This window comes from Cyanistes caeruleus, chromosome 2 (assembly GCF_971803275.1).
Source record: "Cyanistes caeruleus chromosome 2, bCyaCae1.hap1.1, whole genome shotgun sequence".
Classification (NCBI taxonomy): Eukaryota; Metazoa; Chordata; class Aves; order Passeriformes; family Paridae; genus Cyanistes; species Cyanistes caeruleus.
This window is the reverse complement of record NC_141702.1, coordinates 43,899,613-43,914,434: the sequence shown is the minus strand read 5'-3', so window position 1 is coordinate 43,914,434 and position 14,822 is coordinate 43,899,613. Positions and strand designations below refer to the sequence as shown.

General features: G+C 42.5%; 1 protein-coding gene across 1 annotated transcript in view; it reads right to left on the bottom strand.

Annotated features, from left to right (window-relative positions):
• CRYBG1 (crystallin beta-gamma domain containing 1) overlaps positions 1–13,996 on the bottom strand; it is a 97,610-nt gene extending 83,614 nt beyond the window's left edge. Inside the window, exon 1 of the mRNA XM_086876708.1 lies at positions 13,641–13,996. Coding sequence (XP_086732834.1) covers positions 13,641–13,984 — 344 coding nt within the window. The 5' untranslated portion in view covers positions 13,985–13,996. The remainder of the gene's footprint in view (positions 1–13,640) is intronic.
• Positions 13,997–14,822: the final 826 nt, after the last annotated feature.

The following is a 14,822-nucleotide window of genomic DNA, read 5'->3' as shown; positions in this document are numbered from 1 at the left end:
GGACAGTCTCAGAAACCATCTTTTCTTTCCAGGACCTGCTCATATTGCCCAAGACTGAGAATATTTACACCCATCACATCCTCCTAAATTCCTGCAAATGGTGAGGAGTCACAGGGAAAGGCAACACCCTTCCTCTGCACAGAGGTAACTTTGGGGCCAAAGGCAGCAGGGTCATGACAGGAACTGAATGGCATCAGCAGCACCATTTCAAGTCCTGGAGCATTAGTCAGTGCTGTCTACTGGTCACATACCCTGACTTCTCTGCCAAATACAACCTGGCATCCTGGCTCGTGCCAGCAATGGTGCTGACCACCATAGTGATAATAAGGATTACATCACGAGATACCACAGGGAGGGTAGACCCGAAATTGTTTCCTTATTGTCCCTTGATCATGATTCTACCCCAGGAGAGATGCAGAAGGCACTGGCAGTGCCACAGCACCTGTTCCTCCCCCAGGCACTCTGGAAGCAGGTCACCAACATTCAAAGCTGCATGAGCACCAGTGGAAAATATTCATGTTCACAGCTTTGGGAGGTGCTCACTACTCCTCCAGATGCCCCCAATGACTGCCTGGTTTGTTCATGTGTCCTTCAGCTTTGTGGACTCGGTGACAAAGGACCTAAACCAATGAACCCCAGCTTATTAAAAGTATTGGAAACTGAAGTTAAAAGATCCCCAAGGACAAGAATCTTGCACTCAGGCTGAGGAGTGTTTGAAACATGGGAAGAAGTCCAGCTTTTTGTTCCTCTGATAGGAAGCACAAGTGGCAGCAGCAAAATCTGTGGATCTTCATGGATATTGCTAGATTAGAAAGTCCTTATATTTGAGTACAGTAACCACACACACATGCATCCCTGAACACAAGTGAGGACCACGGCTCAAAAGCAAAACAGACTATTTAGAACACAAGTGCAGAGAAAAAGATTCTGCCAAACCCTTGTTCTGAGGAGCTGTTATGGTAGTGATTTCTCTATTTTTGACCAGTTTCTAACATATCCTGTAAAAACCCAACACTGAAGTTCAGAAAATGGTGTACTCAAAAGACTCTCCAAGTTTTTGTATTCACAGGCTAAAATTACAAGGAAAAGAGAGACAAGAAAGGGCAACTCAGGGAAGATATTAAAAATGCTAAATCAAGTAAGTCTGTCCACATTTTAGTATCCAGTCAGACAGTATTTATTTTCATTACCTTAACTCTCAACAGCTTTTATTTCACAGCTGTTTCCCCTGACACTTAATGTGATTAGAGAGGTAAAGGCAACTGCATGTGTTCTTCCCACAAACTGAATAAGAGGCTACTTGGAAGAGGGGTTCAGAAGTCTTCTCACAAGTACAAATGACCCAAACACTAGATGGAATATTACACACACTGAGAGGGGGAAAAAAAAATTTTAAAACAATAAAAGCACCAACTAGCAAAATATACCCTTGAAGAAGCACCCTGATTTCTTCTGAAAGTTAAAAAAAGGAAGCACACGTATCTCACACACATCATGGCCTGCCGCTGCCAACACCTGGCTGCTCACACTTGCTTCATTAGATGACATAAACACTTAATTTGTCATCAGCAACAAAATTTATTTATAATCATCTACACATGTAATGGACATCCTGCTAGTAAAAACTCAGTCAGTAAATCAAAATGCACACGTTAGAATGAAAACAATTATTATGTCTTGTATATCAAATTAACTTCTGTTTTTAAAATTTATGTAAGATCTACTCTACACACCTATGCTGCAATACAGCCTGCGTATCAGTGAGTCCTCTGCAAGTAAATAAAAACATATTTCAGATTTATGAGAGAAACAGATCAGATGGTGGATAGTCTGGGGAATATTATGTCTAGAAAAAGAACTGAGGGAATTGCATGTTGGAAAAAAATGAGTAGTATTACTGATGAGAGAGAAATCCTTCTGTCTCGGTCGCAGAATCTGGACCAGGAAATTTCATGGTAAACTCTTGTCAGCTCCTACTTCATGTGAAACACCGTCAGAACCGATACATCTCACTGTGGGAAGAAATGAATACATAATAGCACACTGCTTTGGCAGCTATCCTATGGTAATGACAGGAGAGTTCCACTTCAACTGGAAAAGCCTATCCAGTCCATTGCTGGGTGAGAAACAATCCATGGCACGTAATAAAGAACAGTGGGAACAGATGATTTCTGGACTTTGACAAACCTTATCAAACCAATTATCAAAATGTGGAGTCTTTAGAGCGTAAAGGACCTCCTTTAAGCTGGATGCAGGAGAAGCACTACTGCAGGAAACAAGCAGGGAGGGGGAAACCACTGTTTAAAAGAATTACACAAGGAAATATGCCAAAGGTTGTCAAGTAACTCAGATCTAACTTAGAAGAGATTAGACATGTCCAAACAGGTATACAGACCTTTTTTTTTTTTCTTTTAAAAACAAACAAAGCCAAGCAAAACTAAACTGTAGAGTACGACAAGTTAATCACAATGGCAGTGATGTTAAGGACTCACCCTGATTATATTTAGCAAAATCATAAAAGAAAGAGAAATAATTAAAACAATTCCAAGGAAAACAACTGACAAATCTTTGAAGACAAAGATAAAGTAAACAGGCATCCAATAGTGAGAAGTGATTCAAATGCCTAACAGTAGTTAAACATCTCTCATGGCCTAACTGTATTTTGTACTTTTAGAAGAAACTTGACAGAATATTAGAACGTAAGTACTCATCACAAGAATCTTGATTACATCAGGCAACACTACAATGTTATCAAAAATACTCTGCTCAATATTTGAACTTGCTAGAGCACACGTAGACACAGAAATTGAGAATTTAAAGTTGCCAAGTTTTTGTTGGACACTTCCTGTTCAGTTCCTCCCCGGCAGCCAAAGCAAGCACCCCTGTAACACGCAATCCTCCCTCGAATACCTCCGGGTGAGCCCTGGACTATTATTACTGCCTCCAATGCTGCCCCACTGGTTTGGCAGCTAGTGGGACATTCTTCCAGTGCCAGCCAGCAGCTCCTGCCAGGCTCACACACAGCGCTTCTGAGCACTGTACTCTGCAGTGGGGAGAAAGGAGATATAAGCCCCTTAAATCTAGGTCCATTTAGGATTCATAAAAATACTCAGGACTAAAGCACTACACTGTTTCTCAATGTTTATACTTGACGTCACTTTTGGATCGTGTTTTTGTATTAAAGTCTCACTACCACACTTGGTTAGAACTTACAGGGGGAAAAAGGGGGACTTTTCACATAAAAAGCCCAGACTAGTTTATCATCTGACTAGATATACTTCTGACAAAAACTTACATTACGAAGTATATCCTGATTTTCTAATTTTTTATTTCTTTGCAAGATATTCCAATCTTAGGAATAAGACACGTGTAGAAGTGGCATACATGCAGAAGTTTTTTGGGATAAGACTCCTATCTGTTTTGAACTTCAGTTCATAAAAATTAAAGTAACTTCTAAACTATCCTTTGATCCAAAGATAGTATGTTTGCACCAACAAATAGTTCTTGAAAGTCAAGATGAGAAGCTGGTTATCTTAACAGCAAAAGCTGCATTTAGACCTCAGAATTTTATATGTTAATTTTAATGTCTTTGTTTGATTTATTAACTATAATGAACCAGTAGACAGTACTGTTGTAACTGTGCATTTTTGTCCTTTCATATTGAATTACAGTGAAAATGTGAGGTCATTCCCACAGAATCTAACTTACCCATAAATTTATTTCATACGGAACACTGAAAATCCTGTGTTAAAATAGCTCCACCTTAACTCAAAGGCTATATAGCAAAGTTTTCTACTCATCCCAAGAGAGGAAGATACCATCTAGATCTTATTGAAGAACTGGTTAGTTCAATTACCAGTCGCTCCAAGCCACAGATACATGCCCTAAGATAGTGCTAACAATCAGACTCATGAGTAATAGTGCAGCTCTGGCTGCCCTTGGATTTCTACTCTTCCATCAGAGATGACAGAAACATCCATAATTCAAGTTTGTTAGAACCTTAAATACACACATTTTCCTGAAAACATCAGGGGGTTTAACCCCAAATATAGGAGAGCCCTGGCTATGCTCCATTTCTGACAGGATATGTGACAGGAATGGGCATTGAGCTGTTCATCAGGAACTAGGGAGTCCATTTCAAATGTGTACACTTATTATCTGCAGGACTGTCACTTATATTGTACTTAAAATATTCCCCTGTGGAATGTTCATAGGCCTCTCAGCCTCTTTTTTAATTCTTCACCTCATACACACCCATTAAATTACACAAGGACTAAAAAGCCTGATAAGTTCCGCTCTGAAATTGCAAATGATATGTACTCATTCAGAGCTTTTGAAAGATGCCAACTTTTTTTTGGTCTTTTGTGCTGTTATTTATATTTATTATTTGCATAGTCAAAATCAGACTCCATTATTCCAGACATTTGATAAACACACAACCCAAGCCACCACAGCCTGGGAGAGATTACACAGTAAACTAACAACACAGACAAAAGATGTGAGAAAAAGATTTCTTACTGCCTAATCTGAAAAGAGACATGGGTACCTTCCACTGAATAACTTAAGGAATCCAGCCACAAATCAGAAGAATCCCACAAAGCTAACTCAGAACACATCTACAAGGTGGGGTGAGGCAGACATTTGCATTCAATATGTCCAAGTCCAAATCAGCCAGGTAAAAAGCAGCTGTAGTTTACAAGCCATGCCACTGTGTTAGCCAGTGAATGTGTGAATGTGTCTCCACATTCACCCTTCCAGGATGACTCTGAGAGCTTATTCTCAGTGCTGACGGTGATTGATTAAGCTGTTTTTGTTAATGGTTGACAAACTCAGCTACATTGCTTCCAAACAGAAGGTACCTTCCTCCTAGACAACTTCTCCCCCACCCCAACTTTTGCACACAGCTAAGGGATGTCACAAAGACGCCTCAACAGGGGACAACGGGGAACTCCAGCATGTATCTGCAGGTGTCCTCCCTATAGCATGGAGAATGAATTATTTGTACTTTATCTGTAAAACAGTATAACCATGGGTGAATCATCAAAACACTCCCCTTGAAGATGGGGATGGCACTCTAATGTTAAAGAATCTTACTATGGTTTTATCTTGTGCTAAATGCGTTTATACTGTACCAAAATCCTGAATATATACTTTGTCACAAGAATTACTGGTTACTGGCTAAATAATTTATAAGTGGCACAGGATTCCCAGCCAACAGTAGGAAAATGTGCCAGGACTGCTAATCATACAGCACTTCCCTGGCTGTTGTGGAATGTCCACCATGAAATCCCACTGGTGGTTTTCAAGGAATTAAAATTATAGAAACCAAATCAAACAGATCAGTAAAACCTTCTGAAAGTCGAAGAGTAAGAAACTATAGGCATTCCCCTAGAAATCCACAGGTTCACAGTGACACTTGGAATTACCTTGCACTACTCAGTGCCAAGTCTCTGCAAGCCCTTAGTCTTCATTTTATTCTACCATCAAACATTATCAGCAGCACGCCCTTGTGACAGTGGGAGGAGCTACCTATACATCTCTTGTACATGAAAAGTGTACAAAATTATGTGAGTACAGAGAAGGGCCACCAAGATGCTTAGATGCTGGGATATGAGGTACAAGAAACACCCGGAAGAGTAGACACTGGCTGATTAACAGGAGCCAATCTCTCCTTGGAGGAGCACAGGGAAGGACTGAGGGGCAAGGGGTACAAGTTGCAGCACAAGAAATTCTGCTAGCCATCTGCCAGGAAAAAACAGAAAACTTCCTCATTTCTTAAAAAAGCCTCTCCTCCCAAGTCCACTGATTTTCAAGGTTCTCTCGACTAGCATTAATTAGAAATCATCTTCATGACTCCCCATGAGCCCTCAGAGACTGTGTTGTGGCACCTGCTCCTGGCCATAAAGAAGGGACAAATGGAAAACGATGGTTCCACTAGGCCATGCAACCTAAATGCTTTCTGCTTGGATGTTTATAATCTGTGAACTTGGGCACTGATCCTTCTGAATCTGAAAGGCATCAGACAGTATTCCTGACCTACCACCTTGCCTCAACAGCAGCACCACAGATGTGGCACCAGCAACAGCTCAAAATACTCTAGAGACAATAAAGAAGTAGCTTACAAAGAAGAATGACCAACTATAAAAAAGCTGGTTAAAGGATGCACGGGGATCCCTCTGTCTACCTATATTTCTTAGAGAACTTATGTAAACATTACAAGGAGCACTGTAATAAGGTATCCTTACTGAAATTTTTTTATATTTTCTTTTGTCAAAATGTTGGAAAATGTGAAAAATGTAAACACCTTCTTAAAAAAGGAGTTTTGGTATTTGATCTTTGCATGCTTTCAAGTCTTATCAACAAGAAAGGAGATTTAATCTGAAACAGAGAGTAGTCCATGAGCTCTAAGTGATGTCCAGGTGTTAGAAAGACAAATTACTGGTTGGTAGAATTGGTAGAAAAAGAACAGCTTTAGGGCCTGACAGGTTTCAGTGATCTCACACACAGAGGGAGGCTAACAAAGCTGGAAAAATAAGGATGTGCCACTGACAGCAGACACAAAGAATACAGAATTTATGAGCCACAAGGACACTGGGCAGAACCCCCAGGATGAGGAAGAAACTAATAAACCTCACCCAACAACTGTGCTGGATCAACTCTGACTGGGTAAAAGGTAATCCTGCAGGGGGAGATCCCGACCACTGACTCACAGATCATTGACCCAAAAACCCATCGGCCCAAAAGAGAAACACCATGGGACTGATTAGCACGAGAAGCAAGAGAATCCTTAACCAGTAGAAGATAAAACAGTAATTAATACCAGAACTACGACCTATGAACTTGTAGCCAATTAATTAAGGCTTCTGTTTGCTAAAATGTATAGTGAAACATTTTGGTAGTGCTAGCTTTGTGGGTTTGACATCCAGCACCCCTTTCTGCACAGAATTTTAAATAAATCAAATACCTCGACTATGTGTGTGGATTTGCCCCTTGCACACAGAGTAAAAGAACCTATTTTGGGACAACAAAAATAGCAGTTGAGCTTCTGGCACTGGGCTCAACCCAAAACTCACGATTGGGGGAATCCATCAAACATGTCTCTTGTATAAATTTTCATAGCTCAGAACATTTTTAAATTTTAGTTTGGTTAACTTTATAACTGTGAATTCTAAATGAATAAAGGATTCATGTACCAAAAAGAAATTTTATCCAGCTAATATTGTTTCAATTTTTAAAAAATTTTATATTTTTATTTCATAATTTCCAAGTACAGTTCCAAGTACAGTACAGAAGATGGTATCTCATTTTCTTTAAATAAATACTGTGGGTTTTTTTTTTTTCAGAGAGCACTAAAGGAGGCCAATCTCTTATATTGATCAGTCTTTGCCTATCTTTCCCTTCTTGTCTCGAGGGAGCACTGAATGATGAAATATTTGATGACAGATTGTGAGCTCACATTATGTGGCCGCATGAACAAACACGTGTGAAGATAAGATGTACAGCAGAAAGTTTGCTGCTGTGACAAATACAAGAATTGTCTTGTATATACAAAGATACACCACTATCAGATACATTACACTCATGGAAACCACTGATGACTTCTGTCTGTTTTGAAAGCTGAAGAAGGCATTTTTTTCTTCCCTTGCACAGGAACCTCTGGTGACAGAACAGGTCCTCATGTTTTTATTCTATTTTTAAATGCAAGCTGCTAAAGGAAGAACCACCTAATATTAATAGTTCCCCATCTTTCCTACCACAGGATTATATTTCCAGGAGAATTTAACTTTCCTAAGCATTACCATTTTGGCTAAACTTCTGCAAATCAGACCATAGGTGTAATAGTGTCCTCTCCCCTATCTCCTGCCTCCCCTGTTCTCTTTCTTAAGCATCTGAAAAAAGGTTTGTTTCCCATGCCTTTCCCAACCATCCCAAGAAAATGAGGAAGTAGGGATCAATCCCAGCTCCCCAAAGAAACTTGGAAAGTCTTAACCACAATCAAATGAATAACAGAATATACTGGATAACAGAAAGTATGCAAAAATGAGACTCTCAAACCAGACTGCTCGTGAACAAAGAAGGTGCCTTAAAGCTGCACATGAAAAACCAGAACACAGTTTTTGAAGCTCACAACTGTTTGACTTTGCACTGTAGCATCTCCTACATGGAAGCATCAGCCTGGAAGTATCCCCCATATTGCATAACATTGATGGAATTCAGGTGCCCGAGTTTAGATGTTGGAGGTGTCACCTTCAGGCAGCTTTTAAAGTCAATGAGAAAAAACTTGCACTTCTAAGATGCAATTCATTTAGCCTGGTTTAGACACTCACCTTAAGGTCAGATGCATTGCACGCCAGACATGACTATTTGCCCTCCTTGATTATAAAGTGAAGAACTATTTCAGATGCAGATATCTGAAATTAGAGGATATGGATGTCATCTTGTATATGAAGTAAATGAAACTAATTATATTGACCCTTTCTATAACATACTAATTTCTATCCACAAATGTCCTGCCTCTTCCCTGAGATCACCACAGGTACATTAAAGTACCAGTCTTCTCTTTGTTCCATGCAAGCAGGAACCCACTAGAGTGTGCAGCATAAACTGCATGATGTAAATCTTGAGAGGATGGAGGGGGAGATGGGACAAAGTTGCAAGGACCAAGACATGGAGAAAAGGAAGAGACAAGAGAAGGATGTGTCGAGAAAGAGTAAGGACTGAAAGAGTAAGGACTGAACTACTTTCTCATTCAGACAAGTGGTACTCGCTGAATTGGTATATATTCAGTATTTAACATTGTTTTTAGCACTCCATGCATTACTAAGTGCCAACTGTACGTACCTGCATTCAATAAGAACTTCTTGTTTGTGCACCTTCCTGGGTGGTTTCTATAGTGGTGTTTTATAATAGTAATTACCCAAAACACCTTCCTATTTTTTTTTGGTCACTATTTCCAAGTGTGGATCTGACACACCAAAACCAGAGATACCGAGATTGGCACCTAGTTTGAGTAGGATAGATCCTGCTTTTTCACATCAGTCCTTGTTTTAACAGTCCTTGTTTTTCACATGTGTACAGAACTCCTACCACCTGAATGGAACTCAGCACTACTGTGGATCAAATTCATCTGGATACAGCAAGGTACACCATCTCTTCAAATAAACATCCAGAAAACCAGAAGCACCCCAAAAAATAAGGAAAAAATAATTCAGTGTGAATGGCATGAATCCACTAACCCACTTCTTCATGTTTTTAAGATTTTTTTCTAATTGAAGTGAAAAAGCATGAGAAAAGAAAGTTAGCAATTCCCGTGCACCACAGCAGTCAGGAATGAGGTGCCACTCTTCTCTACCAGGATCTACCTTTCATACCCTGACATCCAAGCAGGCTGACCAGGAAGGCATCAGCAGTTTTACTGGTTCATATTTTTCAGACTGTCATCTGATTTTGAGAAGGACAAAATGAAAAAGAGAGTGTTCTTCACCCTGGTGTTTACACAGCCGCCAAACCCACGAAATCAGCAACACAGAAGCAGCAGTTGATGTTAAACTTAGGCAGGAGAGACAAACTACTACTTTTATGGCACAGATGTCATTACATTTTCACAGGACAGTATTTTTTACTTCTTAAAAATGCAAAAATAGCAAATTAATGTTTTAGCATGTCATCCCTCTTATCTTAGTATTTTTCTATAACATATATTTTTTCTAAGGACCAATTTACTCATTAGGTCACAGTACAGAAAAAAACTCAGAAAAAAAGTTCTGCTTTTAATTCTTTGATCATATCTTAAAAGATCTTCACTCCCCTATAAAAAAAGTTTAAAATACTAAGTCTTTATTCCTAATGAACACATTAGGAATAAAGATTTAGTATTTTAATTTAACTTTTCCATTTCCACCTTCCACTAAGTGCAATTAGGAATACTTGCAGAAATCCATATTCAGTCTTACAAAAGAACACAGATGAAAGTTTCCTTTTTCTTTTTTTCACACACAACACACAAATGTGAAGTTACACATATAAAGTACATTGAATTGAGGGTTTGTACTTTACAGAACAGCGAACTGTGTAACAGTTTTCTACATTTTATTCTTGTCAATCAATTGAGCTACTAATGGTCTGTGTTATTACACACTTTATTTTTCACAGGATGAAGCGTTTGTTCTTCATCTTTTTCCAAAATGTGATGTTACACGTGGGCTCATTCACCTTTTCTAACACAGAAGTCATAGAAGAGTAACTTAGAATAAGAAATGGAAGTAGGGAAGAGATACGAGATCTTGGTCTCACTGACATTTTCTCCACTAAAAACATAATGTTTCTTCACATTCAACACATCTCATGGATGTGCATGTCCCTCCCTAAGATAAGGTATAATTCCATGCTCTAATTTTCCTTGGATGCAGCCTAATGCTGTTTCCCTCTCCTTATTTTTATCCTATTATCAAACTCTTACTAATTTTTATTTCCTTGCCAAATCACTGTAGGGTAACACAAACACAGGTTTCTTTGTCTTCACATATTTAGCACGTTGGTAAAGGCGAGCTGAGTTCATTTAATCAGGGGAGGGGGAAGTAATAAAAGCAGGGGGTGTTGCTGGTGCTAGTGTTTCTAACACGCTCAATATCAAATATCTGTGTTACTTGAAGCTGAGGAAGCAATAAGCAGCAAAAAAATCCTCCTTTTTCATGGTGATTACACTGACACATCTCAGGCAAGAATCTAGCCACTGTCATTTATATGGTAGCCAGCTCATAACTGGACCAAGTAACTTGTCTGGTCTTGACCATCAAATACAAAAAGCTCCAGATTTATACAGTAGCATACATTGTGAGAAACATTGCTAAACAAACACACCCCAAGGATAAACAGCTTTTTTTTTTTTTTTTTGTCCTCCTGCAGTCAACTTCCTGCTGCAAAGTTCAATTCCAAGCCATCATCTTCATTTTTTAAGTTGCCATTGGGTGGAGATCATTCAGTGTCCAAACCATGACAGCTGTATAAAGACATGACCTCCAAGGGACCACATAAAAATTGGATTCATAACATGATGTGGTTACCCACAGCATGGTGACAACTGTAATTCTTTTTCTTTTTCTTTCTTTTCACTGCACCTTTTTCTGTTTAGAGGCTCAAACTTGTAGCTGTTGTCTGAGGGAAAGATATTCTACGAGCTTTTGGCAGAAAAAGTAATCAGAGGAATTAATCTGGCTGCCTTGACACCAATGAATGCAGGCAGTACAACACACATTTCATAGAGACAAGAGAATGCACACATGTAACTTCAAGTTTAAGAGAGCTGGGATGCTTAGAAAAACATGCTTGGTTTTTGTCACAAGGTGGTTTTTTTTACGCCACGCTGGGTACTGCTCTTCCAGATAAATAACTAACAGCAAGGAAAAGTATTGGCTACCTGAAAAAAATAACATGAGACAAAGAAAACAGCTGCTGATGATATAATTTTTAAACTGGAGTAGCACATAAATAGGTGTCTTCAAACTGACAGCTGCTGTGCTTGCCATGTGCCAAACCATAGCCACTAATTAAGCATCTCGTATCTTCAAAGTCATCCCTGTTAAGAGGACACTATCTGCCCTATACAGCATTCTGGAGACCAAGCAATACAGCCCACTATGTGTGTAATAAAAATAAAATGGTTCAAACCATGTCTTTTGAGACGTGCTACCATAATCTTCAACATATTTTTAAAAATGCATTTAGTGTATTTTGGCTGTATACGAAAAGCTTAGTTCATTCCATTTTATCTAAAAGACAAGGGTGGTGGAAAGCTCCACAAACAGGAGAAGCTTGTGTTCTCTGAAGATGACCAACTGCAGTTAGTGACATACATGTGTATTTTCGTGTGCTGAAGCACAAACCCAGCCAGTCATCAATAGCAGGATTGCTTCCCTGACCAAAACCCAAACCCCCAGTATTTTGTAACAGGAGTTACAACCTGTCCTTTCAGGAGACATGCAATTATTAGACTTCTCTTGTAATTTAAGCACAGAATTTGAAAACAAATTTATGCAGTAAAAACATCCTGGTATCTGGAAAAAAAGGAACCCACACTGAGATTAAAGACTTATACCACTTCTCTTATGCCACCATTCATTTGCCCACATCTAGATATTCTATTCAGTTTTGGCCCCCTCAATCCAAAACACACTGATAAAAAAAGCACAGGGCCCCAGGATACTGAGGGGCTGGAGATCTTACCCTGAGGAGTGGCTGGGGGAGAAGGCTCAGCCCAGGTAAGAGATGACCACAGAGAGAACCCATCACCTGCCCGTCAGTATGCATGAGAGGGTCACCAAGAGCCACGAGGTTCTTCAGTAGTGCATGGCAGGCACAGCACAAGCTATGAATTGAAATATGTTCCAGCCTTGTACCCGTAGAAACTATTTCACGTACAGCAGTAGTAACAGAGCTTGGCCAAAGTTGCTGTGCACTCTCTCATCCTGGAAGATTTCAAAACTCAAGTAGACACAGTCCTGAGCAACTGGGATCTGAACTCAGAGTCAACCTTGTTTGGGGCTCCCTTCCTCCCTGAGTTACACTGTGGTCCCCTTCTGTTTAATCTGGCCTTTGGAAAGCAAAAGAGGGATCTGCTCCTGGTTGAGGTCACTAGCAGCATTGCCCTGAGCTTGGTCACTCAATAGCATTCTGAAACACATTATTTCTCAGCTCAAAAGTTCTGAAAAGCAGACTTAATTTTCTCTTTCCTAAAAATATGTAAACATAAGATGTTTATTTTTTCCTTTTATAGAAGAGGTTGGTGTTTAAAGTCTTGAATAATACATTTCAATACCAAATACAAACATCATTAGACTATACTTCCATCAGGTTCTAACTTCTACCTGATGTCTATTTTCCAGCAAGTATGAATATTTTCATACAAACCCACCTTCTGAAACTTATACCCGAGAGATCAATAGCTTACAACTTTTTTGTTTGTTTGTTTTTAATGCAGACAGCACTGACACCTTCTCACTGCCTGGCTTGCGACGTTCAGATCTGAACAGTATTAACCAAACCCTTTCCTGACGTAGCCTCAAGTTCACCATATGCTACTGTGAATTACCTTCACGTCAGAGGTTCTACTACTCGGCAACCTCACAGTCTCACTGAGGTTCCTTGCGCCGTGGCCACAGGCTCTAAACAGCCCCCGGGGAATGCCTGTGTCCCCAAGAAGCCAGCATGCACTAGACAGTCATTACTCATGGGAGACCTGGAACCACACTGGGGAGCAACAGCTGCGGGGAGCACAGTGTTGTCAAGCCCTTCCCTTTCATCTTCCTCCTCTACTACGTCCAGAAAAAGCGAGCACGGAACAAGCCCACTGCTGCAGAAGAGTCAAAGCCGCTCAGATGCGCCAGCCGCCCTTAGGAGGCTGGTTTGGGCCAGGCAGCCTCCCCCTGCTCCGGGCACAGGGCTGACTGTTACTTATTCACACGGGCGCTGCTGTTTGTCAACACGGCTCGGCCGCCGCTCCGCCAGCGGGCTGCGGCGAACGCGGCACGGGAAGGCGGCTGCGGGACACGCTCTTCCTTTCCTCCTCGACAGAAAAACCCCTGCCCTCCAGCCGCGCCCGGCCCGCCGCTTCCCCCCACCGCCCGCTCGGGTGTCGCGCTTACCGCGGGGCCGGGGACTCGAGGGGCGATGCTGGCGGCGGGCTCCAGGCGGGCGCGGCACCGCCGCTCTCCCGGGGATGCTGCTCCTTCTTCTTCGGGCGCCAGTGGGGGAACGCGGGGCGCCGCTTGGGCGCGGCGGCGGCGGAGGGGCGGCGGCGGGGGGCGGCGGCCGCCCCCTCGGGCTCCGAGTCCTCCGACTCGCTGCGGCCGAAGAAGCGCTGGAAGCGGCCGCGCCGCGCCATGCCGGGCTCGGCGGGGCTGTGCGCGGCCGCGGGGGTGTCCCGCCGGCAGCCGGGGCTGCAGCGGCAGCGGGGGGAGCGCGGCGCTCTGGGGCTCTCCGCGGGCATGGACGGGGCGGCGGTGGCAGCCGCCCGCCCCGGTGTATGCGTTTAATAAGGCGATTCCCTCCGTCCCTCCCTCCCTGCCCACCGCCGGACGCGTCGGTCCCTCCCCGCGGAGCGAGCCGCGCCGCGCCGCGGCAGGCGGGATCCCCGCCGCTCGCACAGGAAGGGAGCGGCCCACGTGTGATCCGTGCCCAGGGTGCGCATTAGCGCCCATTATCTTGTTGTTGTTTGCCGCCGAGCCTGAGGTGCGCCCCGCGCCCCGCCGCTTGTGCAAGGCGCGGAGAAAGGCTGCGCGCCCCCCGCACCGCGGGCTCCGCGCCTGCCCGCGGCCGCCCCCCAGCCCCTCCACATTCAAGGCGAAAAACGTGAATAAAGTCAGCTATACAGCCGAGGGGCTCAGGAGCCAGCACATCCCGAACCTTGCAGCGCTGCTTTTTGTCTCGGTGCCCGCCACATTAATTAATTAGCTGCTTATCCCTCTCCCTGGGAATAAATTGTCCCTGACCGCCCTGCTGGCTCGTTATCCCGCTGAGGAGGACGAGGAACAGAAGCAGAGCCGCTCCCGCGGGAAGGGTCAGGCTGAGGCGCCTTGCAGCGGGGAGAATCGTGACCGGTCCCTGCCAGGACCTGGAGATCCCATGTATTCCTCAGTACTCTTAGGAATCTTCTCTTGAATGACCCTGAGGTCTAGCTTTCCTTATAAAACGCTATTGTGTGCTGACCGTCTGTCCTAAATTGCGTCTAACAAGCACGCATTTGTCTGATGTAAGGAGCTTTTAGGGCTCTTGTGGTTTTGGTTCTGATTTTTGCTTGTTACTGGTGGGACATAGATGTTATAATT